The following is a 25,695-nucleotide window of genomic DNA, read 5'->3' on the forward strand; positions in this document are numbered from 1 at the left end:
CGATGAAAAAACTGAGGCAAACAAGGTTAAGTGACTTGCCCAGAGTCACACAGCTAGTGTCATATTTGAACTCAGGTCTTTCTGACTCTAGGCCCAGTGGTCTATCCACTGAGGCACCTAGCTACCTCAATGGCATGATACAACATACAAACACGTGTGTGTGTGTGTGTGTGTGTGTGTCTGTGTATGCACACAATATATACAATGTAAATTGGAGGTAAGCTCTGAGGAAAGGTACTTTGGGGGTGGTGAGGAGCGAAGTTTCTTTCGGAAGGTGGGATTTGAACTGAGTCTTGAGGGATGCCAGGAGTTAGAGATAAGGAGAGAAAGTATTCTAGGTATGGGGAGTAGCATTCTGCCAAAAGTACTGGCAAAATAACAGTGTAACACAAATCTGCCTTCTCCAGATTCTGCTCCTCTGATGTGTGTGTCTTGTAGGCACACTCATCATGTGCTACAACTCTTCTTATTCTTGTTGTCAAGAGAATTTGTGAGAACAGTCACCACCTCCCTTCCTAAAATACCTTCCCACATCTCAAAGTCATGGCTTGGTGGACATGCTTGAGTAGTAGTAGGGTACAAGTGTATTATACACTTACGGCAAGAGCAAATCACAACTCCCAGTACTATAGAGCCTATTGGAAAGCCTTACTTTTTTCATAGAGTGTTCATACTTCTTTCCATAGCCCAACTCTTAATTGCCTGGGTCATGTTCCTTGAAGCTGCTTTCTTCCTTGGGTGAGTGTCTCTCTCTGACCATTTCTGTCTGGAGTGTGTGTCTCTGCTTCCCACTGTATGCAATGTTTCTTATTGGTCCAATTGCTCTTCTTCAAAGCTGATATGGGGTAGGGGACAGAGATAAGGACTATACTTGTGATTTAGTTGCTATAGGGAACTCCTGGGGAAGGAAACTCCTTCTACTAGTTCAAGTCAACACCTTCACAACTTCTAGACCCTTAGAGGATGGACAAGAGAGCACTGAGAAGTTAAATGACTTGCATAATATAAATGTAATTATTATTGGATGGAGCAGGAGATCCACGGGAAGGAGAATGTCTCCAAAAGGGGTGTTTGGGTAGAGTCTGAAACTGGGAGGAGTGACAAGGGAATTGAGAGGATGCAGGAGAAAACTGGGGAGAGGTGAAGGAAAGGGGGCAGGAAGGAGGGAGGGAAAGGAGTGAATGTGGCTGGAGGGATGGAGGGGGGAGCTTGGTCATTCTTTGCCTCAGATGCTCCTGTGGCCTGGTGGGACCTGGGCAGACAATACATAGTCACTGCTAGGCTTAAACTGGGGTTAATATCTCTGTCCTAAGAATAACATAGCTCAGCTGCCTCAAAATATGGCACTTCAGTCCAAATCTTTCTGGCTTCAATGACAACTCTCTATCCACTATTTCAAATTCCCTCCTCTCCACCTGCTCCACCCCTCTTTCCTCATATAGGGGGTGTCATTCCTTAGCCATTCCCTAAGTCTTAACTATCTGGTTCTTCCTCAGAAGTTAGCTATTTAAACATCCTAACTTGTTAGGTGTCTAATTTGTTTGCTGAACTAAAGTGTTTTTTCCCCTTTTCCAGCTCAGAGAAGCATCCCAACTTCATTAAAATATCAGGTTTTTTATAATAACTTTTTATAATAAGTAGTTCAGTGGTGGTAGCGGCAATTTGATCATATCTGGCCCCTCTTCTGTCCACAGGTTTTCTGACATACTTTCTCACAGCTTGTATGTCAACATGCCCCTGGTTTCTATATCCATATCATACCCCTCTTTCCTTTAGTCTCTTCTCTCCACTTTTCTCCCTGCTTAACAGCTAAAGTTGTCCCTCTTGAAACTTTCACTCTGACTCCAAAGGCAAACTATACTCATGAAGAGATTAACTTCTCTGAGGGAATACTTTCTAGATGTGTGGGGAAGTGTCAGTATGAGGCAGTCTGGAGGTGGAAAGGTCAGAGCTAGATTCTAGGATACTCCTTGAACTCTAGTTCAAAGGGGGGAGGGCACTGTCCCTAGAAGAAATAGAAAGCTCAGGGGCTCCACAGAAGCTAATAAAAAAAGTAGATAGGATGAGTAGAACTTCATTTCAGTTTTGCTTTTACCTGGCTGTATGTTCCGTCTGTCCAGGATGAAAAGTTTGGGTGCCCCCGGTTGCCATTTGGGGGCAGGCCTGCAGCTTGTTAGAGACTGCTTGCTATTTCCTGCTCACTTACCTGCTACTTCTCTAACATGGAGCCTCTACTTCTCTAACATGGAAACTTTTGTGCTCTTCTTTTTGCTGGTGGCTGTGGCCCTGCCAGAGACCAAAGCAGGTGAGTCAAGAAGGTTGTTGTTCAGTTGTTTTTCAGTTGTGTCAGACTCTTCCTGAGCCCATTTGGGGTTTTCTTGGCAAAGGTACTGGAGTGGTTTTCTGTTTCCTCCTCCAGCTCATTTTGTAGTTGAATAGCATTAATAGAATTAAACCAATGCCTGGAGACTGGGCAGATTGACTGGAGACTCAGTAACGTGTAAACAGGGTCTTTCCTTATTCCCATTGTCGACCTGAAAGTTGGTTAAAGAGGCAACAAGCTAGGTGATAAGTAAATTCATATTGTTTATTCCCTTAAGTTAGCAAAATGTACATGGAGCCAGAGCTTTAACTCTGACTGAATCAAGCAATTTTAGGAGGATATTTAAACCCTGACTCAGAATGTCTATGTTACTCTATCTGTTTAGCCATGGCATGAGAAAGGAATTTTCTTAATTGAATAGATTGTAAATACAATAAAACAAGACAAGTAAGAAAGTGTCAATTGAAATTATAGATCCAGGATATCTGTGTTTCTTTTACCATTAACATGACATAGCATAGTATATGTTCATAACATACTAAGATAAGAAAAGTCCCATAATTCAAGGTAGTGTCCAGGTTAAGGTGCCTTAGTGGTCATGCACAGAAGAATGCTGGTCAGCTTCATCTCCTCCTGTAGTTGCTGACACAGGAAGGGGCATTTTGAGTTCACTCAGAGAACAAAAAAAAGAATGTCTATTATGTTGGGGTGCTTTTTCTGGTTGATTAGTTCAGGCTTTTGCCCTTATTGGGGCTCAAATGATCTCTAACGATTATCATTTTTTTCTTTCGGTCAAAGTTAAGCTGAAGGCGCCCTCTGTAGACCAAGGAAGGTATGGGAAAAACCTTCCTTTTCCTCAGGGGGTGGGAAGAGATGTCCACTTGGAGCAGGCATCTTCAGATCATTACCAAGCCCACATCCAGAAGTTGGCAGCTATGGGAGTAGTCAGACAGACCTGATAGAGGCTCTTAGAAGACATATGAGTTGACAGTTGAACGAAAACAGCATAATATAGGTCCTTAGTTAAAAGGCACATAGAGATGGTTCAGCTTCCCAGTCATGCAGGGCTGGGTTCAAACAATACAACAAAGTTTTTCTCATAATTCACAAAATTGCATAATTACATTAAGTCTGGTACAGATTAAACTACTTAGCTCACAATAGACTAGTTTTGAGAAGAGAGATTTACATATCACCAAAATAACCAAGAAAACCTTAAACATGAACCATACAAATCAATGCAATCATTATTGCCAACGTTAACTAACATTGAGTTCCTTGCATCCCAGTAACCTATTCCCAATGTGTATTTAAACAGCACCTTTTGAATCCCAGATGTTTCATGTAAGTATTTGGTCCTTAGTTATTCTTTCTTGGGCACTTTTTTTCTTAGGACAGTTCTAAAAGGGAGTTCTGCTTCTCTGGTTCAGACCTAGAAGTTCCCAGATAATTCTTACTTATTATAAATTAGTACAATCACTAAAATTTGGTTCTCCATTTTTGAAACTTCAATTTATATATCATTTGCTGCTCCTGTTCTTACCTAAATCCTGTACCTGGCATAAGAATCTTTTAAAACGTGAAGGTCTGACCATAAAACGAGCTCTTCTGACTTTTAAAATGATCAGAGAGATACTTTAATAAAGGAGAAATAATTTCACTTACTTTTCCACTGTTTTATACAACTTTTGTGTAAAAAATCTAAATTTGAGATGTTATTACAAAAACATGCTTGAATTCCCATGATAGATAAATTTTGGAAGCCAATCATATACATCTGTATATAATTCTTAGAGGAATCAGTCTAATCCTGTTGATTTTCTCAAAATTGCTATTCTATTTAATTAGACATCTATCATATTACATATTTGTCTTATTACTTTGTCTAATCATTTCCTCCTTAGGAGAATATTGTCCGTATATTATTATTATTTGGCCATGAACGTTAGTTAAAATTGTAAGGTATTCATACTTGCATCCTATTATCGTAACTCAGAGATATTCCAATATCCATCTATTATTTAATATATTTAGTATTGTACTTACAGAACTTCTTGATTATAGAAATTTGATATAAAAGTTAAAGAGTGACAATGTTATATATTATATCAGGAGGAAAAAACTTCCTTAGCTCTGTTTGATTCCAGGCATGAGTCATATCTGATAGCCAGTGATGTAGTCCCTTAATGATAAAAGCGTGGCTCAGGATAAATCAAGTGAGGAATTTTCCTTTTCAGAAAGGAAATAGCAGGATTGGGAAACAGAGTTAGGAAGATCCTACCTATGCTGTGTCCAAGGTTGTCCTTGAAACTCTTCCCAGGCACAGACATCCACCTGTAGCAGTTCTTAGCCAGCAGCAAATGACATTCTACTGTTGAATTCATGGGAACCCAGAAAACCATACCTGTAATCAAAGCTCAAAACAATAGTAAATTGCAGTCCCAAAAAGTCTTGAATAGTGAGTTCGAATAATCAAAGTTTCAGGTAAGTTTAACTCTCAAGGATCACATATCCTACACAATAAGAATTTAATCTCACACCGGTAACAGTAAGAGACTGATCACAGAAAAATACTACTGCTCTCATAATTCCTTTAAACAATGGGAACATCTTAAGGTGAGTCTTGAGCAATTTGCATAACTCTCTGCACATGTTCTAATTCCAGATTAAAAATAATATTAGATTTCCCATCAAGATAACACAAAAGAGCTCATAAGTTACTACTCTTCACTAATATAACTCTCTGTACTGAAATCCCATTCCTTAAACAAAACAAAGAGGTTCCTAACTTTAACCTCACAAGTTGATGGATTTATGTCCTTGTTCACAAGCGTGTTTATTCTTCTCTAATTATACTCACTCTAGAAGAATGAAACACTTCAGGAACTGAATCTTGTATGTATGATAAATTCAAACATTAATTCAACTCTTGCTTAAGCCTTGGAATGACTACAAATTCAGATCAAAACAGCAAGATCTCTTCTGCTTTACAGCTCATTACAGTAACTTAGCAATAAATTATCTTGAAAATGAAAATTTAGTAGGCCTTCAAAAAATCAAAACAAGAGATTTTTTTTCAAAACATTTCTTCTAAAAGTATTTCCCTTCTTTAAAAAACAGTTTAAAATTTATCATGATGTTAAGAAGAATAATCACTAAACTTTTATGGAGGAAAATTAGTTGGAAACTTTAAAATGATAGATCTCTCTTTTCCACATTTAAAATAAAAATAAAACTTTAAAATTGGAATTATTAAAACTAAGTTGGTATAAAATTTCTATAGGTACCATAAATAAATTCCCAAAGTATTATAACAAACTAAATTCTTATTTATTACAGAATTCCTAGATATCACAAAGTTCCTTAGTCAAAAAGGTGTTTGTAATGGAGAAGAAATTAAGTTTTTATAAGCCATGAAGAAAACACCCAATTAAATTAATCTTGTCACAATAACAAATATTAACAAGGCTTTAAAAATTTACTCAGTATTTTTTTCTTTCCTTTGTCTTTAAATATATCACTAGAAAATAATTAAATTCTAGAATCTCGCATAGATGGTGAGTGTGGTAGTCCATAAATCTCCAAATTAACATTTATAAATATATGTCCTTAGATGAAGCAGGCTTGACAATCACACCCCTATATTTTTTCTTCAAGGATTCTCATTTACTCAGTAGAAATTCCACAACACAGGGAACTTTTGCACAGATAAGAATGTTAGGTGAAATTTCTTCTTAGTTCATACTAACCCATTCATTCTCCCCTGTTTTTTAGGGGGAGGGTTATAATGCTTAATCTAACATTTCTAGATGATAAGAAGAATTGCCTTTTCAACAACATAGCTGATACAATTTGTTTACCAGATTACACCATATAAGAAAATTCAAAAATATAACCATACCATAAGCAATTATCATGTATTTAAATCTTGAAACAGAACCAATTAATTACCATCAGGTGACCTTAATTGGATGAGCAAATCATATCTGGATTCATAATCACTAATGGTAACATTTTAATTTCTAAGGCCCAATACTCTTAGCACTTTTAAAAGAAAAGATTATTTTCCATAAATTCACATTTTTGACGTTGTGATATTTGAAAGGACCAGGCTTATCTTCAAAAGTTTCCACTCTGATTCCAGTTCCTTTTAGGAGGATTAGATGCTATTGAGGATCCAACTCTATATATGTAAATATAAGTAATGACAATTTTGCAGGTAGAAGCTTTTCCACCCTTGAGTTCAATAGTTAAACAAATGAATTTGCTTCTAAGAGACTAGTTTTACTCCAACTGGCATAAAACACTTGAGAATATACCTAATTAATTCTAAAACAGTGCCTATCAATAAGTTGTTTATAATAAAACATGTTTGTAACACAGGATGCACAGTAGAAGCAGTATTATTTCCACAGTAGTAATAAACTTTTTTTCTTTTCTCTATCATCCATCTGCTCTTTTGTCCCCTTCTCCCCCTATTTTCCTGTAGAGTGACACAGATTTCCATACCCAATTTAATGTGTATGTTATTCTCTCCTTAAGCCAAATCCTATGAGAATAAGATTTACTCATTCCCTCTCATCTTCCCCCATTTCCCCTCTACTATAAGAGACTTTTCTTTTCTGTTTTTTTTTGTGATATATTTACCCTGTTCTATCTCTCCCTTTCTTTTTCTCTTAGTATAATCCTCTCTCATCCCTTACTTTTATTCTCCAGATATGACCCCTTAATCTTCAACTCACCCTGTGCCCTCTACGTACCTACCTACCTACCTACCTATCTACCTATCTATCTATCTATCCATACATATAATTTTTTCCTTCCAACTACCCTAATACTGACAAAGGTCTCATGAGTTATGAATATCATCTTTCCATGCAGGAATGTAAACAGTTCAACCTTAATAAGTTTCTTATGATTTCTCTTTCCTGTTTACCTCTTCATGTTCCATTTGAGTCGTATTTGAAAGTCAAATTTTCTATTCAGCTCTGGTCTTTTCATCAAGAATGCTTGAAAGTCCTCTATTTCACTGAATGTCCATTTTCTCCCCTGAAGGATTATACTCAGTTTTGCTGGGTAGGTGATTCTTGGTTGTAGTCCTATCTCTTTTGCCCTCCGGAATATTATATTCCAAGCCCTGAGGTCCTTTAATGTAGAAGCTGCTAAATCTTGTGTTATCATGATTGTGTTTCCACAATACTTGAATTGTTTCTTTCTGGCAGATTGTAATATCTTCTCCTTGACCTGAGAACTCTGGAATTTGGCTACAGTATTCCTGGGAGTTTTCCTTTGGGGATCTTTTTCAGGAGGTGATTGGTGGATTCTTTCAATTTCTATTTTGCCCTCTGGTTCTAAAATATCAGGGCAGTTTTCCTTGATAATTTCTTGAAAGATGATGTCTAGGCTCTTTTTTTGATCATGGCTTTCAGATAGTCCAATAATTTTTAAAATCTCTCTCCTGGATCTATTTTCCATGGTCAGTTGTTTTTCCAGTGAGATATTTCACATTCTCTTGTATTTTTTCATTCTTTTGAATTTGTTTTACAGTGTCTTGATTTCTCATAAAGTCACTAGCTTCCAATTGCTCTATTCTAATTTTTAAGGAAGTATTTTCTTCAGTAATCTTTTGGACTTCCTTTTCCATTTGGCCAATTTTGCTTTTTAGGGCATTCTTCTCCTCATTGGCTTTTTGGACCTCTTTTGCCATTTAGGTTACGTTATTTTTTAAGGTGTTATTTTCTTCGGTATTTTTTGGGGTCTCCTTTAGCAAGCTGTTGACTTGTTTTTCATGATTTTCTTGCGTCACTCTTATTTCTCTTCCCAGTTTTCCCTCTACTTCTCTTACTTGCTTTTCAAAATCCCTCTTGAGCCCTTCCAGTGCCTGGGACTGATTCATATTTTTCTTGGAGGCTTTGGATGTAGGAGCTTTGACTTTGTTGTCTTCTTCTGGTTGTATGTTTTGATCTTCTTTGTCACCAAAGTAAGATAATATAGTCTGACTCTTTTTGTGCTGCTGCTTGCTGATGATCCTGGCCAATTATTTGAGTTTTAAACTCTTTGTTAAGATAAGAGTCTGCTTCCAATGTGGAGAATGTACTGTCCCAAGGTTCAGGGGTTTGTATAGCTGTTTTCAGAGATACTTATAGGGACCTATAAATTAGAACTGTGACCCAGATCCAAGCATGGGCAAAGCAAAAGTTTCTTGCTTCAGCACTGGCAAAAAGATCCCTGCAACCTCCCTCTGATCAGCCACTGGATTCCCCCTCAGTCTGTGGGCTGGAAGCTCAGGAGGCAGCCTCTGCCCCGGGCTAGGCTTGGGGAATGGAACTGAGACCACTTTACTTCTCTCTCAGCACCGCAGAAACAGACTTTTCCCACTGACCTTCTAAGTTGTCTTTGGTGTTCCTGGGTTGAGAAGCCTGGAAACCACCACAGCTGTTGCCGATTCAGTCCTGTGAGGCCTGTTCCAGGTTTGCTTTACGAACTGAGCTCCTCTCCCAGCCCAGGGCGATATACCTTTCTGATCAACCATCCAGATTGTCATGGGCTGGAAATTTGTTTTACTCTGTCTTTTTGTGGGTTCCACTGCTTTAGAATTTGTTTACAGCCATTTTTTTTTATAAGTATTTGGAAGGGTTTGGGGGAGAGCTCAAGCAAGTCACTGCTTTCACTCTGCCATCTTAGCTCTGCCCCCCCTACTCTGCCAATAGTAATAAACTTCGAAACAACCCATTATCAATTTAGATGAATGTACTTCCAAATCACTTTGCACAGAGAATCATTCATCTCATCATTAATATGTTGAAACTATAACTTTAAACTGCCATATATTTTATAATAGTCAAGATTTTAAATGAAAAATCAGCTATCATAGTAAATATCAGTATTATTGTTACCTGCTTATAACCAAATATACCTTGTTAAATATTAACACTTTTCAAACTCTCTCATTTTTATCACATCCTTTAAAAAGACCTATTCGTATGCACCATTTCTACCTCACAGTGGTCTCTCAAATTTTATAGTCTAAGAGAGTTTTAGAAATGCAGTACAAGTTAGAAATATAGTAATAACACAAACGATAAACTTCAGATGATATCAATTGCATTTCCAGATTATCACGTATAGAAATTATTGATCTTATTACTTTTGGTATTTACAAACCACTTCAAAGTTATCAGGCATGGAGCAATTATATTAAATTAGAGAGATAATAATGTTGTCTAACATATACCATTGTGTTAAGCATTTTACAGTCATTATATCATTTTAATCCCATAGCAACAACCATTATTCTTTTTCCCTTTACAAATCAGGAAACAGGGCAAACAGAGATAAAATAGCTTGCCATAAATTCCAAAACTGGAATAGAGAAGTGAGGCTTACCAAGAGCAGAGGCTGGCTGGGCTCTCACCTCATATTGGTGAGCCAGCCTTTGCCAGGGGTTTGGGTGGCTGATTCCAGGGCCTTCCCAGTAGTGATAATTCTTGGTGGCAGGGCTTAGGGAATCTCATTGTGGATCTGACCCATCCACCTCTCCCCTCCCCACAGCCACAGAATTTACTGAGGCTGATGCCGTTTGCCGCTGCTGGGGCAGGGTGGGCAGAATGTATTGAACCTGGATGATACTCCCAGGCCTTGCCTAGAGGTGTGGGCTGCAAGGTACCCAGGGGCACAGGGATGTTAGGGCTACTGCTAGTCTGTGATAGCTACCCCTCCCTTCCTTTTGCCAGATGGGGAAGGCTGATTTAAGTTTTCCCTACAATTCTCCAGAATTCTCTTCTCTTTTACAATCCCCATACTGAGATGCTTATCTCTGAGGAGGGAGTGGAGAATGCTGAGGAATCAGGATTGGGGAGGTGTTTTAGCAGAGGGTGAGCTCCTGGAATTACTCCCAGTCAAAGGAATTTTCTCCAATAGTCTCAAAATGATCAATTTCCCAACTTCTTAATGATTAATCTCAAAACCTCCAGAATCTGCTAAGATGTCTTTAGCTGTATCTAACTTTTCACTGTAGCTCTAGGCAGTCCAGGTCTAGACTCACAAAGAAAAGAGTCTTATAGGTTTGTTGTTTTCCTAGCTGCAGCCAGTAGAAGTCTCTGGCTGCATGCGCTTTATTTATTTATTAGGCAATTGGGGTTAAATGACTTGATCACACAGCTAGTAAGTGTCAAGTGTTTGATCTGAGGCCAGATTTGAACTCAGGTCCTCCTGACTTCAGGGCGGGTGCTCTATCCACTGTGCCACCTAGCTGCCCCACTACCTGTACTTTAAATCTTACAAGGTAATGGACTCATTCACAGCACACATGACACAGACACAGAGACACACACTGACAGACAAATGGACAGGACAAATACAAACAGAGAGCACAATTAATGATAGGGAGAGGGGGAATTAGAGACTAGTTAGAAACCCCCAACCTGAATTGGCTATTTATTATTATTCCAAGGAAGGGGGATTGGGGAATTTGCAAGGATCCAAGACCTGATAGTGCAACTAGATCCTGTGAACCTTCCTCAGAGTGCCCCTGAGGTTACACATTTAAAAGGGTAAGTCCTGATGAAGTTAAGTCCGGGGATCTGAGTCTCCATCAGAACCATAGTCATTAAGGGAAAGGGGATTATGAGGAACCTAGGAAAGAGTGCTGAAGCGGCTTTGTGAGCCTTGAGGGAAGAGGCTTCTGCCTTTCCTTCTAGCTCAGCCATCTCAGCAACCCAACGATGAAAACATTCCCACTCCTGGCTAGATGTTTTGTCTAAACTTAATTTGGTTTTAAGATAAAATAACTTTGACTAGTCAAAAGAACCCCTTCACGGCCAACATAATTTAGGGCTATCTTTAGTTAACTGACACTAGCACTGACAGTATTTGTGATCATCAGATTGGTAATAGCTTGACATATAAGAGGTGACTGTCTTGTTATTGGGATTTCTAATTTTAGTTTCTGATTGACCCATAGCTAATTTTCCTTACCTGAGGGGATCCAACTGCTACAGAGCAATTGAACCTCAATTTGATCCCTGACTCCAGAGCTAGCTTAAAGGGATTTTTTTTTTTACTTCAACCAAACTAGTGGGAGGCCCACGGATGCTGGAAATAGGAGAACTTACCCTACCCCATCAAGGTTAGAACTCCAGGAAAAAAAAAGGATCCTGAGGCACCCAAGCCACTAGCATTGCCAGGATGGGGTGTTGTTTTCTCCTAATCTTTCAGTTCCATCTGAAGTCATTGGCACCATAACTGTGGATCTGAAAGTTGGTTAAAGTGGAAACAAGTTAGGTGACAAGTAGATTCATATTGTTTATTCCCTTAAGTTAGCAAGATGTACATGGAGCCAGAGCTTTAACTATGACTGAATCAAGCAATTTTAGGAGGCCATTTAAACCCTGACTTAGGATGTCTGTGTTACTCAGATTTATGGTCTCCATATATGTTTAGCCATGGCATGAGAAAGGAATTTTCTTAATTGAATAGGTTGTAAATACAATAAGACAAGACAAGTAAGAAAGTGTCAATTGAAATTATAGATCCTGGGTATCTGTGTTTCTTTTACCATTAACATGACATAGCATAGTATATGTTCATAAAATACTAAGGTAAGAAAAGTCCCATAATTCAAGGTAGTGTCCAGGTTAAGGTGCCTTAGTGGTCATACACAGAAGAATGCTGGTCAGCTTCATCTCCTCCTGTAGTTGCTGACACAGGAAGGGGCATTTTGAGTTCACTCAGAGAACAAAATAAAAGAATGTCTGTTATGTTGGGGTGCTTTTTCTGGTTGATTAGTTCAGGCCAAATAAGGGCCAAACTTATTGGGGCTCAAATAATCTTAAATGATTTTCACCATCTACATCCCCATCCCCATGCCCATCCCAGTCTTGGGGTCCTGCGGAAAGATTTACTAATCCTCAGGTTCAATTTGTTCTAACCAGGGAGAGGCGGTAGTGATAGTGGAAGGAATGCATCACTGAGTAAGTTTGCTTACTTAGGGTCTTAGTAGTACCTGGCTGGGGGAGGTCTAGATGTCCTGCCTCTTATTTTGGGAGTGTTCAGAATAAGTAGTTGAGGTAGAGATAAGGAGTTTGAAGTCCTGGGGAAAACATTCCTGGAGAATCTGGGGACAAGGCTGGATAGTAAAGTTGAGGGAGGGTCTTCTGTATGCAAGGGGGAGTGTCATACTTAGGAAGGAAAGGAGAGGGTGAGGGGAGGAGGTGAGTAATGGAAGGTTGGAGACAGGAGGACTGGGGGAAGGGTATCTGGGAAGTAGAGTAGAAGTGAGGGATGCAGAAGATGGAGTCATATTTGGGGAATAGGAAGGGGTTCACAGGAAGGAGAAGCTATCTCAGGGTAGTTGTGAGGAATTTTGAACATTTAGATGCGTTATATAAATGTAAGTAAATATTACTGGGCCAACAGAGAAGAGAGTGTTTCCAAAATAAGAGTAGTTTCAGTCTGGTATTGGGAGGAGTTACAGGGAAATCGAGAGGGACCAGAGACGTAAGAATCCTGGGCTGGTTGGGAAAAGGAGGGAGAAATGAGTGGGAAAAGCTGCAGCAGCGGCAGGTGGAAGGATGCCGGGCTGGAGTGAGTTTGCCCGGGACACCTCAGCCTTTGCTACTGAGGCTGGGCCCGGCACCCGGGCCCTGGGAAGACAGTGCATGATCGTTACCAGCCTGGACTCATGGTCGACTTCTTTGTCCTTAGGATTTCACTTCCTGAAGTATTTCCAAACTTCCATCTTTGCGGAAAGGAGGCCACCTCTCAGATCCATCCCTTAAAGTGGGGAGAGGACTTGGGTCCAGCTGAGTGTGTGGGCGGACTAACTAGTATTCTGGGGGCTGGTTAAAAGTTCACACCTATTAATCCCTGGTCAGCTGCAAGACGTCTTATGATGGGACCTTCAGGTGTGGGTTCTCCAATAGGCAAGACTACATCTCCCTGGAGACAGAGAGGCTGAGTTGGACCCCCACAGAGCCCCAGCTCTGAACACCAAGTACAAGTGGGAGGAGTAGCGCAGCATGGCCAAGAGACAGAAAGTTTATCTGGAGGAGAAGTGTGTTGAGCGGCTGCACAAGTACCTGGAGTTGGGGAAGGAGACACTGCTAAGGGCAGGTACTGCTTGTTTAGGTGCTCACGGCTAGGCTTCTCTCCCCCAGTCTACACACCCTAGGAGATAGAGTGGGGGCAAGGTTGGAGCCTGGAACTCAACTCGGCCCCATTAGGTGGATCTGAACCCGGGGCTGCGTGGGGGTGGGGATGGGAATGGACGGTAGAGCTTGGCGAACCCAGGGTAAATTTGCTTGTCCCACGAGGCTCATGAGACCTTTTACCCTATCCTTTAGGTCCTTCCAGGGGACTTAGAGTCTGTAGAATTGAAGCCGGTGGAGCTGCTGGGGAGGGAGGGAAGAGGACAGAGGAAATCCAAAGAGACAGAATCTTTGTCCATAGAAATAAATCAATGTAGCCCCAATTCAGTTTGTGACTTGGCTTGGGATTCAGGGAAGAACAGCAGAAGAACTGCTGCCTCAGGGAGAGAAATCCTTTCCTGACAATGTATGAGATGGTTTCTCTGGCACAACCAAGCATTTGTCCCCTTCATTACAATTCCAGTCTGGTGGGGAGCCTTGCCTCACTTCAGCTCCTACCCTCTAGTCTCAGGCCAGAGAGGGATCAGGGCCTTTCATTTCCCTTTTCCATTTTAGAGCCACAGTCCTTACCCACCTGGATCATTGTGGTGATCACTGATGTTGCTGTCCTCCTCCTCACTGCAGTCATTGTTGAAGTTGTGATGTGCAGGAACAAGAATTCAGGTAGGCAAGACTGATAGGGGGTCGCATTAGGGAGCAGGCATGGTGGAGATCCTGGCTTCCCCTGAATTGGCTGCTTGTCTTTCTGTCCCCCAGTTCTTTCTTGTCTAAGAGACTGTTAGGCCCTAAGACTCTAGGTGGACAAATTTGTAAATAGAAAACATTTTCTGGATGAATGGGGAAACTGCTTCAGACATATCAGAAATGAATATGAGGATTTTTTTCTTTTTGGTGAGGCAGTCAGAGTTAAATGACTTGTCCAGGGTCACACAGCTAGTAAGTGTTAAGTGTCTGAGACCAGATTTGAACTCAGGTCCTCCTGACTCCCAGGATGGAGAACTATGGGAATTTATGCAAAGGAACTGGATGTCTCCCAACTGGGGGTTGTAGATTAGGCTTGGAAACCTACTGATGCAAGACCTGAGGTTGAGAAGGGCCCATTTGTGGAGCCTCTTTTCTCTCTTCCTGTTGGATCTAGATATTGGACTGGAGTGGGAGATGGGGGCAGAGTCATAGTTGTAATTTGTTGCGTCTCCAGGACAAATCAATGGACTTCTGGGACCTTAGTATGGCCTCTTCTCCTAGCCTCCCCACTGGAATTTTCTTTTCTTTTCCAGGTGGAAAAGGAGTGGACTATGTTTAGGCTGCAGGTAAGTGAAGGGTTGACATGGAGGGTAGAAAGAAGGGCCAGCCCATGGTATCTTTGGACTTGAGAAATGAGAAGGCAGAGAGGCTTTCCCCCGTAGCCTTTCATTGGTGTTCTCTTCCCTTCCCCTGCCCCACTTCTGTAGAACATGTCACTACCTGAGTTGTTTCCCTCCTTTGTCTCCAGGCAACTACAGTGCACAGGGGCCAGATGTCTTTCTCATAGCCAAAGGTGAGACCCTGGGGACCCTGGAATTAGAGAGAGCTGGCCACAGATATTTACTAGCTGTATGTCACTAACGGTTGGACACAACTAAAAAGTGACCGAACAACAACAACAAAAATTGTGTTAAGCAAGAGGAATGTGTATGCTTTTTGTTGTTGTTCACTTGTGCCACCCTATCCACTGCACCACTTAGCTGCCTGATGTATGCTTTGGGCCACAGGACATTTTCTTCTTTGCCCTTCCTCTCCCATTCGAAGGACTGGGGAGAAGAGAAAACAACATTTTCGCTTGTAGGCATGGATACTGATGATAGGGGCTGATAACTCAGAATCATAGACTAAGAGCTCCAAGGTACCTTAGGTGTCGACTTCAGCTCCTTTCTGAACAATAATCTCTTTTATATCTTGTCTCTGCTTGAGGACCACTCCTTGGTGGGGTATCCCATTGCACTTCTAGATAGACCTAATCCTTAGGAAGGTTTCCTTACATGGAGGTGAAATTAGCATCTCTGCAATGTTCACTCAGTTCCTAGCTGTGCTCTCTTGGACTCATCTAATTCAGTTTCCAAACAATCCTTCAAATACTTGAAGACAACCCTCTTATCCTGTCAGGATCTTTTCCTCTCCTAGGTAAACATCCCCAATTCCTTCAACCAATCCTCTATAGCATGTTCTCGAGTCTCCTCACCATTTTGGTCCTTGTCTACTGGATTCATTCTAGCTTGTCCACACTTTTTCTAGAATGTGATGCCCCAGACTGAAAATATACCAGATGTGGCCTGACCAAGGCAGGGTCTCGCAGACTTACTTCTTATAAGAGTTTGGGGGGAAAAAATGAACATGGACAATTCTGAGAGAGGAGAGTGTTAGTATCTGAGAAAGTGAAGGGCTGAGAAGACTTCATCCTAATCTTTCACAGGAGAGATGTCCCTGAAAGAATGGAAAAATCTAAGGACTTGTCTACATTTCCCCTAGAAAGTTGTTGTTTTCACAACCAGAGAGTTGTGTTATGGAGAAGGGAAGTGCAGTGGAAAATGACAAGATTTGTTGGTATTTTTAGGAGAAATGTTTTAAAGCTCCATTGAGATCAAAAGAAGAAACATGGAATAAGACTTGGTCTGAATGGCCTGATAGCAGAACATGATATGAAACTAAATTATTCATCTCTTCTATGGCCTATCCAAGTAGTGTTGACTTCACCATGATTGAAGGGTTAAGGAGTCCTCAGCCAGAGGAGGCCTCATATTCAGGACTTTCTCTTGACCTGCATGATTTTGTAGAAGGATTATTGAATATGGAATGATAGGATATAGGTTCAAATCTCAATTTTGCTCCTTCTTATCTTTATGACCTTGGAAAAATCTCTTAACATTATTGGTCATCAGCTTTTCTAGTCTGTAAGTTAAGGGAGATTCTCTCTAAGATCCTTTCCAGTGTTAACTTTATGCTCTCCATAAAATTTGGAGTTTAATGATATGGGGGTGATAAGATAAGAAAGAAGAAAAATCCTACAAAATCAGGCCGGGTTCTTTGTTTCAGGAGTTTCTGATGAAGAGGTTACTGAGAATTCACACCTTCGTATTTCAGGCAGTTGAGAAACAATCTTCTGCTGAAACAATACTCTTTCCCTTACCCCTCCCTACTTTAATAATTAAGCTCTTTTCCTTTTACCTTGAGACAAGGTAAAAGGTATCCTGTGTGCAAATTGCAGTTAATGGACTCTGATTTGTTCCTTATTCTTTATCCCTTGCTTGGTTATCTACAGGTCCAGGAGAGGTTACAAGACTTGTTGGAGTCACAGCTGGGATGGATGTCATTAAAAAAGAGGTGGCAACACAGTTCTCCTCAAATTGGTCTATGGGTGTCTTCAACCCTCAGATGCTCTTAATTCTCTGTGGGGAAAATTTCTTTCTAACTTCCAAGAAGGGGAAAGGGTCACACTGAGCAGGGCTGGAAATAGGAAGGCCATCAGACGACAGAGGAAGTTGGGAAACGGGTTGAAGGCTGGGACCTTATTTCTCATTAACTCTCTGGTTCAAGCTGGGAGCATAAATGCTGTGGTTCCTGAATGATGGGAGGGAGGGAGACTCAGGTGCTAGGTACAGTTAGATTCTATTCCCTGTATAACACAGAGAGATGAAATGTCTATAAAGTTGAGAATTTTCCGTGTCAGTTCCTAACCTGTATGTGTTCATTCTGCCCATTCACCAATGACTTTTTTTGTCTTACATTTGCTATTGGATGGCAGAGTCTCTGTAAGCCAATCAGAGGTTAAGGATCCACCCCTTTAAAATGCAGTGTGTATTGATTTCAGAGACCTTGTGCTTCATTTGTGTTCTGACCATGGGACCTGATATACTCTCTCTCTTTTTGTTGGGGACTCTGGCCTTGACCAAGACCTGGGCAGGTAAGTAGAGAATAGTATTAAATGAGTGCCTGGAGACTAGACAGACATTCTAGGGGTAGATATGTGGGTGGGGAGGGCCTCTACTACAGAGAGCTCCTCCACCATCAGCCCAGAGTTACTTTCCAGAGAATACACTGCTTAATTTCAAGTAAAGTGAAACATAGGAGAAGTGGTGGGCAGCCAGGTGGCGTGGTGAATAGAACACTAGCCAAGTCATTTAACCCTATTTGTCTCAGTTTCCATATGTGTAAAATCAGCTAAACAAGGAAATGGCAAACCACTCCAGTATCTTTGTCAAAAAAAAACCTCCCAAATGGAGTCTGACAGGATTGAATAACAACAAAAACTTTGTCCACTACTGCTCCTGGCAAAGGATCAAAATATTACTTTAACCAGGAGCTCTTAGAGACACAGAAGTGACAGGAATGCTTTTAGTCCCTAGTAGACTAGCAGGGACATAGGGAGCATAGGGAAAGAGAATAGGAGCAGGGCCAGATATGTTGTCACAATGAAGGCAAGTTTGATTCACCATCTGGTAGATCCCCAATAAAGGGCTGATGTGTGCCAGTTGTGAAGGCAATCACTGGACATGAGGGAAAATTCCTTCTGTGCAAAAAATGTATTAGGATACAGTTAAATCTTGAGCTAGAGGAGAGCATGGGTTAGGAACGAGTTTCTAGGAATTCCAAATCAAAAATAGTGAGATAAGAGCATGAAGCCTGGAGTCAGAAAAAAAAGACCAGAGAAGTCTATGTGTCAGTTGAGAGCCATTCTACCAAAAGAACTGGCAAAATAACAATGCAACACAAATCTGCCTTCTCCAGATTCTGCTCCTCTGATGTGTGTCTTGTAGGCACACTTATCATGTGCTACAACTTTTCTTATTCTTGTTGTCAAGAGAATTTGTGAGAACAGACACCACCTCCCTTCCTAAAATACCTTCCCAAGGTCATGGCTTGGTGGAAATGCTTGAGTAGTAGTGGTGTACTTGTACCCTGATTCACTTATGGCAAGAGCAAATCACAACTCCTAGTACTATAGAGCCTATTGGAAAGCCTTACTTTTTTCATAGAGTGCTCATACTTCTTTCCATAGCCCAACTCTTAATTGCCTGGGTCATATTCCTTGAAGCTGCTTTCTTCTTTGGATGATTATCTCTCTCTGACTGTTTCTGTCTGGAGAATGTGTCTCTGCTTCTCACTGTATGCAATGTTTCTTATTGGTCCAATTGCTCTTCTTCAAAGCTGATATGGGGTAGGGGACAGAGATAAGGACTATACCTGTAATTTAGTTGGTATAGGGAACTCCTGAGGAAGGAAACTCCCTCTGCTAGTTCAAGTCAACACCTTCACAACTTCTAGACCCTTAGAGGATGGACAAGAGAACACTGAGAAGTTAAATGACTTGCATAATATAAATGTAATTATTATTGGATGGAGCAGGAGATCCACGGGGAGGAGAATGTCTCCAAAAGGGGTGTTTGGGTAGAGTCTGAAATTGGGAGGAGTGACAAGGGAATTGAGAGGATGCAGGAGAAAACTGGGGAGAGGTGAAGGAAAGGGGGCAGGAAGGAGGGAGGGAAAGGAGTGAATGTGGCTGGAGGGATGGAGGGGGGGAGCTTGGTCATTCTTTGCCTCAGATGCTCCTGTGGCCTGGTGGGACCTGGGCAGACAATACATAGTCACTGCTAGGCTTGAACTGGGGTTAATATCTCTGTCCTAAGAATAACATAGCTCAGCTGCCTCAAAAAATGGCACTTCAGTCCAGATCTTTCTGGCTTCAATGACAACTCTCTATCCACTATTTCAAATTCCCTCCTCTCCACCTGCTCCACCCCTCTTTCCTCATATAGGGGGTGTCATTCCTTAGCCATTCCCTAAGTCTTAACTATCTGGTTCTTCCTCAGAAGTTAGCTATTTAAACATCCTAACTTGTTAGGTGTCTAATTTGTTTGCTGAACTAAAGTGTTTTTTCCCCTTTTCCAGCTCAGAGAAGCATCCCAACTTCATTAAAATATCAGGTTTTTTATAATAACTTTTTATAATAAGTAGTTCAGTGGTGGTAGCGGCAATTTGATCATATCTGGCCCCTCTTCTGTCCACAGGTTTTCTGACATACTTTCTCACAGCTTGTATGTCAACATGCCCCTGGTTTCTATATCCATATCATACCCCTCTTTCCTTTAGTCTCTTCTCTCCACTTTTCTCCCTGCTTAACAGCTAAAGTTGTCCCTCTTGAAACTTTCACTCTGACTCCAAAGGCAAACTATACTCATGAAGAGATTAACTTCTCTGAGGGAATACTTTCTAGATGTGTGGGGAAGTGTCAGTATGAGGCAGTCTGGAGGTGGAAAGGTCAGAGCTAGATTCTAGGATACTCCTTGAACTCTAGTTTAAAGGGGGGAGGGCACTGTCCCTAGAAGAAATAGAAAGCTCAGGGGCTCCACAGAAGCTAATAAAAAAAGTAGATAGGATGAGTAGAACTTCATTTCAGTTTTGCTTTTACCTGGCTGTATGTTCCGTCTGTCCAGGATGAAAAGTTTGGGTGCCCCCGGTTGCCATTTGGGGGCAGGCCTGCAGCTTGTTAGAGACTGCTTGCTATTTCCTGCTCACTTACCTGCTACTTCTCTAACATGGAGCCTCTACTTCTCTAACATGGAAACTTTTGTGCTCTTCTTTTTGCTGGTGGCTGTGGCCCTGCCAGAGACCAAAGCAGGTGAGTCAAGAAGGTTGTTGTTCAGTTGTTTTTCAGTTGTGTCAGACTCTTCCTGAGCCCATTTGGGGTTTTCTTGGCAAAGATACTGGAGTGATTTTCCATTTTCTTCTCCAGCTCATTTTATAGATGAATAGCATTAATAGAATTAAACTGATGCCTGGATACTGGGCAGATTGACCAGAGGCTGATTATGGTGTGAAGAGGGTCTTTCCCTATACTCTTCCCATCCCTATCCCCATCCACATCCCCATTTTGGGCTCCAGGGGATAGATTTCCTAATCCCCAGGTTCAATTTGTTCTAACCAGTAGGTGGTGATGATCATGGAAACAAAGGAGACAGTTAATGTGCTTACTTAAATCTTCGTAGTACCTGGCTGGGGGGGGGGCCTAGATGTACTGCCTTTTATTTTGGGAGTGTTCAGAACATGTAGTTGAGGTAGAGGTGAAGGGTTGAAGACCTGGGGAAAGCATTCCTGGGGAAGTTGGAGGCAAGGCTGGCTAGCAGAGTGGAGCAGGGGGTCTTTGAGTATTGAAGGGTGTGGGTAGGGAAAGACTGGAGACAGGAGGACCAGGGGAAGGTACCTGGGAAGTAAAGTACAGGTGAGGGATGCAGAAGATGGAGTCACATTTAGGGGCTAGGAAGGGGTTCACGGGAAAGAGAAGCTATCTCAAGGTAGTTGTGAGGAATTTTGAACATTTAGATAAGTTATATAAACATGAATATTACTGGGTGAAACAAGGAGGTGTAGTTTGAGTCTGGTATTGGGAGAAATTACAGGAGAATCGAGAGAGAGCAGAGACATAAGAATCATGGGCTGGTTGAGGAAACGAGGGAGAAATGAGGGGAAAAGGCTGCGGCGGCAGCTGGAAGGACGCCAAACTGGAGTGAGTTTGCTCGGGACACCTCAGCCTTTGCTACCGAGGCTGGGCCGGGTTTCGGGCCCTGGGAGGGCAGTGCACGATGTTTACTAGCCTCGAATCACGGTCGCTGTCTTTTGTCCTTAGGATTTCACTCCCTGAAGTATTTCCAAACTTCCATAGCTCTGCCTGGCCTCGAAAAGCCGAAGTTCATTTCCGCAGGCTACGTGAACGATCGACAATTCGTACGCTTTGACAGCGACAGCTCGAGTCAGAGGGAGGAGCCCTTGGTGCCGTGGATGGACCAGATGGGTCAGGGGTACTGGGAGAGGAACTCACGTGTCGTCAGGGAGACCGCGCACACTTTCGAAGTAGGCCTGCAGAATCTGCAGGTTTATTACAATCAGAGCGAGGGAGGTGAGTGCCATATGATAAGCGGGATCTCTCCTTATGCCAACTCAGGCCTGGTTCTCAGACTCAGTAGATGGGGGGAGGGGGGAGGGGCGGGATAGGAGAATCTCGAAGGCCTCGAAGGCGTATGCACGCTCCTGGAGGCCACCTCTCAGATCCACCCCTTAAAGCCAGAGAGGACTTGGGTCCAGCTGAGTGTGTGGGTGGACTGACTAACTAGTATTCTGGGCGCTGGTTAGAAGTTCACATCTATCAGCGCCTGGTCGGCTGCGAGACGTATTCCAACGGGACCTTTAGGCGTGGGTTTGAGCAATTCGCCTACGATGGGCAAGACTACATCTCTCCGGATCAGAAGACGCTGAGTTGGACGGCTTTGGTGCCCCCGGCTCTGAACACCAAGTACAAGTGGGAGGAGGATCGCAGCATGGCCAAGAGACAGAAAGTTTATCTGGAGGAGAAGTGTGTTGAGTGGCTGCACAAGTACCTGGAGTTGGGGAAGGAGACGCTGCTAAGGGCAGGTATTGCTTGTTTAGGTGCTCATGGCTAGGCTTCTCTCCCCCAGTCTACACATTCTAGGAGATGGAGTGGGGGCAGGGTTGGAGCCTGGAACTCTACTCGTTGGCCCCTTTAGGTGGATCTGAACCCGGGGCTGCGTCGGGGTGGGGATGGGAATGGAGGGTAGAGCTTGGCGAACCCAGGGTAAATTTGCTTGTCCCACGAGGCTCATGAGACCTTTTACCCTATCCTTTAGGTCCTTCCAGGGGACTTAGAGTCTGTAGAATTGAAGCTGGTGGAGGTGCTGGGAAGGGAGGGAAGAGGACAGAGGAAATCCAAAGAGACAGAATCTTTGTCCATAGAAATAAATCAATGTAGCCCCAATTCAGTTTGTGACTTGGCTTGGGATTCAGGGAAGAACAGCAGAAGAACTGCTGCCTCAGGGAGAGAAATCCTCTCCTGACAAGGTATGAGATGGTTTCTCTGGCACAACCAAGCATTTGTCCCCTTCATTACAATTCCAGTCTAGATTGAAGTGGGGAGCCCCACCTCACTTCAGCCCTCTATGTCTTATATTTCCCTCTTTCCCCCAATTTCAGACAGAGGAATTCTACACCTGACATGTGCCTCCTTCTTGGTCCCAACATGTATATGAACAAAGGAGATGGGGTGAAGCATCTCTCTCTCTGAAATGGGGTTGGCTACACTTCTTTGTTTCCTTCACTGTCTCGGGAGCTTTCTCTGGAATCATAGGTGAACTCAGGGGTAAGGGCTACCCAGGCCAAGAATTTGTGTCCTTGCTCAAATATCTAGTCTGATTTTTGTTCCCCTGTAGTGGACCTTAGCCTTTGAAGAAGGGAGGCCCGAATAAATTTCTCTGACCTTTCCTCCATAGACCCTCCCTCTGTTCGAGTGACTTGTCACACTGCCCTGGATGGAAAGGTGACCCTTAGGTGTAGGGCCCAGAACTTTTACCCTTCAGAGATTTCCCTGACTTGGCTGAGGGATGGGGAGGAACAGCTCCAGGACATGGAATTCATTGAGACCAGGCCTGCTGGAGATGGGACTTTCCAGAAGTGGGCAGCCGTGGAGATCACCTTGGGCCAGGAAGAGAAATATATCTGCCTAGTTCAGCATGAGGGACTTCCTGAGCCCCTCATAGTGAAATGGGGTAAGGACAGTGAGGAGAGGCTGGGGAAAAGGTGATCCTTTCAAAAAGAGCAAGAAGGATCTGAAGCTACTGGGGGGAGTTGGGGAAGGGATTAATGAATCTCAGGCCAGAGAGGGATCAGGGCCTTTCATTTTCCTTTTCTGTTTTAGAGCCACAGTCCTCACCCACCTGGATCACTGTGGGGATTGCTGTTGTCCTCATTGCAGTCATTGCTGGAGTTGTGATCTGGAGGAAAAGGAATTCAGGTAGGCAAGATGGAAGGGGGTCATCAGGCAGTAGGCACCATGAAGATTCTGGCATCCCCTGAACTGGCAGCTTTTCTTTCTGTCCCCAAGTTCTCTCTTCACCTTCTAAGAGACTGTTAAATAGTCCGCAAATCTGTAAATAGTAAACATTTTCTGGAGCGTGCCTTGTATTGGTATAACAGGTTTGCTGAGTGGGGAAACTTCCTCAGACTCACATCAGAAATGAATATGGGGATTTCTGCCAAAGGAACTGGGTGTCGCCCAGCTGGGAGTTGTAGAGCAGACTTGGAAACCTATTGATGCAGGACCTGAGGTTGGGAAGTGCCCATTTGTGGTGCCTCTTTTTTGTTTTCCTGTTGGATCTAGATGCTGGATGAAAGTAGGGGAGGGGAGCACAGTCACAATTGTAACTTGTTGTGTCTTCAAGACAAATCACTGACCTTCTGGGGCCTTAGTATGGCCTCCTCTCCTGGACTCCCCATTGGAATTTTCCCTTCTTTTCCAGGTGGACAAGGAGGGGTCCATGTTCGGCTGCAGGTAAGTTAAGAGTTGACATGGAGGGTAGAAAGAAGGGGCCAGCCCATGGTGTCTTTGGGACACGAGAAATGAGAAGTCAGAGGAGAGGCTTACTCCAGCAGCCTTTCCTCAGTGTTCTCTTTCCTTCCCCTGCCATGGTTCTGTAAAATATGCCCCTGACTGGGTTGTTTCCCTTCTTTGTATCTAGACAATGACAGTGTACAGTGGTCAGATGTCTGTCCCACAGAGAATGGTGAGATTATGGAGGCTGGGAAAGTGATCGGGAGCTTGGAACCCTGCTTTAGGATCACATATCCCAGCTCAAGGACCTTATCTCTGGCAAGAAAGCATAAGTGGGCTCCAGTGAAGCAATCTATCAAGGACAGTCTGATTCCTCTAAGATTTTCCTTGTATAAACAGAGTTATCCTGTGCTAGAAGAACTGATTCCCACAGTCACAGCACACAATTAAGAGGTCAAGCCATTGACATCAGCCCTCAAAGCTATCTTGGTACAGAGGTAGAGTACAGATGTATAGGCCTCTTAGAAACTGGCCCAGACCATACCAGTAGTGAATGCCCAAGGTACAGAAACTGTATATTCACCACCCAATTAGCATACTTGCCACATAATTCACTGTATTTTTTCTATAGCAGCTTTAGCTTAACTTCTGTTAAGTTTCGAGTTTCCTAAAGGAGCTCTGCCTACCTTTCTTAGTGTTATAATAAACTTTTTGCCACTTGATTTAAAGACTACTTGAGTCTATGAATTCTTTCTAGACAACTCTGCCCTGAACTTCAGTATTTTGGGGTCCCTGCACCCCTAAAGCTGTATCAGAACTAGAGAGGATCTGGTTTAAAGGGAGCCAAGGAAAGAGTGTGGGTATGTGAGTGGTTGGGGTGAGGACTGGATTGGTGGTGTCAACATCTTCAGAATGATGAAAGACTTTAGGCCAGAGGTGACTTTCAAGATCTCCCTTCATCTGTCTTTCTTTCTTCAGCTTGAGACAGTTGCCTTGTGTGGACCTGAGAAAGAAAACAAGGATTTTCAAGTCTCCAATTCCTGTTAAGGTATCCCAACCAGAAGAGGCCACATATTCATTTGGCCAGTATGGTCTTATAGAAAGAGGATTGAATTAGAAATGATAGGATATAGGTTCAAATCTCAATTTCGTTCCTTTCTATCTTTATGACTTTGGAAAAATATTTTTTATAATTACTTTATTTATTTTTAGTTTTCAACATTCACTTCCATAAGATTTTGAGTTTTAATTATTCTCCTCCTCTGTCTCCTCCCCACTCCTCAAGATGGCATTCGATTTGATATTGTCTCTACTTACACATTTCCATTAAACATATTTTCACATTAGTCATGATGTAAAGAAAAATTAGAACTAATGGGAGTAACCATGAGAAAGAAGAAAGAAAACAACAACAAAAGAAAAGGAGAGCAAATAGTATGCTTCCATTTGCATTCAGACTCCTAAATTCTTTCTCTGGATGTAGATTTTCTATCATGAGTCTTAGATCCTTGCATTGCTGAGGAAAGCTAAGTCTATCAAAATCAGTCATCGCACAGCGTGGTTGTTACCCTGTACAATGTTCGCCTGGTTCTACTCACTTCACTCATCTTCAATTCATGTAAGTCTTTCCAGGCTTTTCTGAAGTCTGCCTGCTCATCATTTCTTATAGTACAATAGTATTCCATTACATTCATATAACACAATTTGTTCAGCCATTCCCCAACTAATGGGCATCTTCTCAATTTCCAATTCTTTGCCACCACAAAAAAATCTGCTATAAATATTTTTGTACATGTGGGTCCTTTTACCATTTTTATGATCTCTTTAGGATACAGCCCTAGAAATGGTGTCTCCCT

The 25,695-nt window shown here is 42.3% G+C and overlaps 1 protein-coding gene across 10 annotated transcripts; it reads left to right on the forward strand.

Annotated features, from left to right (window-relative positions):
• The first annotated feature begins 1,270 nt into the window (after window positions 1-1,270).
• On the forward strand, window positions 1,271-24,567 carry LOC110199390 (BOLA class I histocompatibility antigen, alpha chain BL3-7). 10 transcript variants are annotated; one of them, XM_020974205.2, is made up of 14 exons: window positions 1,281-2,305; window positions 13,246-13,435; window positions 14,026-14,133; window positions 14,748-14,780; window positions 14,963-15,007; window positions 16,766-16,827; window positions 17,315-17,407; window positions 20,111-20,122; window positions 21,128-21,397; window positions 21,631-21,909; window positions 22,782-23,057; window positions 23,207-23,302; window positions 23,808-23,839; window positions 24,027-24,567. In XM_020974205.2, exons 7-14 carry the CDS (start codon window positions 17,344-17,346, stop codon window positions 24,096-24,098), a joined length of 1,101 nt encoding a protein of 366 aa, XP_020829864.1. In that variant the 5' UTR covers window positions 1,281-2,305; window positions 13,246-13,435; window positions 14,026-14,133; window positions 14,748-14,780; window positions 14,963-15,007; window positions 16,766-16,827; window positions 17,315-17,343; the 3' UTR covers window positions 24,099-24,567. The 10 variants fall into 10 exon arrangements, with proteins under 10 accessions (XP_020829865.1, XP_078011563.1, XP_020829864.1 ...); XM_020974198.2 differs by having other exon boundaries at window positions 1,283-2,305; window positions 19,938-20,122; XM_020974206.2 differs by lacking the exon at window positions 22,782-23,057 and having other exon boundaries at window positions 1,271-2,305; window positions 19,938-20,122.
• Window positions 24,568-25,695: the final 1,128 nt, after the last annotated feature.

Source organism: Phascolarctos cinereus, unplaced genomic scaffold, assembly GCF_003287225.1.
Source record: "Phascolarctos cinereus isolate Bilbo 61053 unplaced genomic scaffold, phaCin_HiC Scaffold_5;HRSCAF=322, whole genome shotgun sequence".
Classification (NCBI taxonomy): Eukaryota; Metazoa; Chordata; class Mammalia; order Diprotodontia; family Phascolarctidae; genus Phascolarctos; species Phascolarctos cinereus.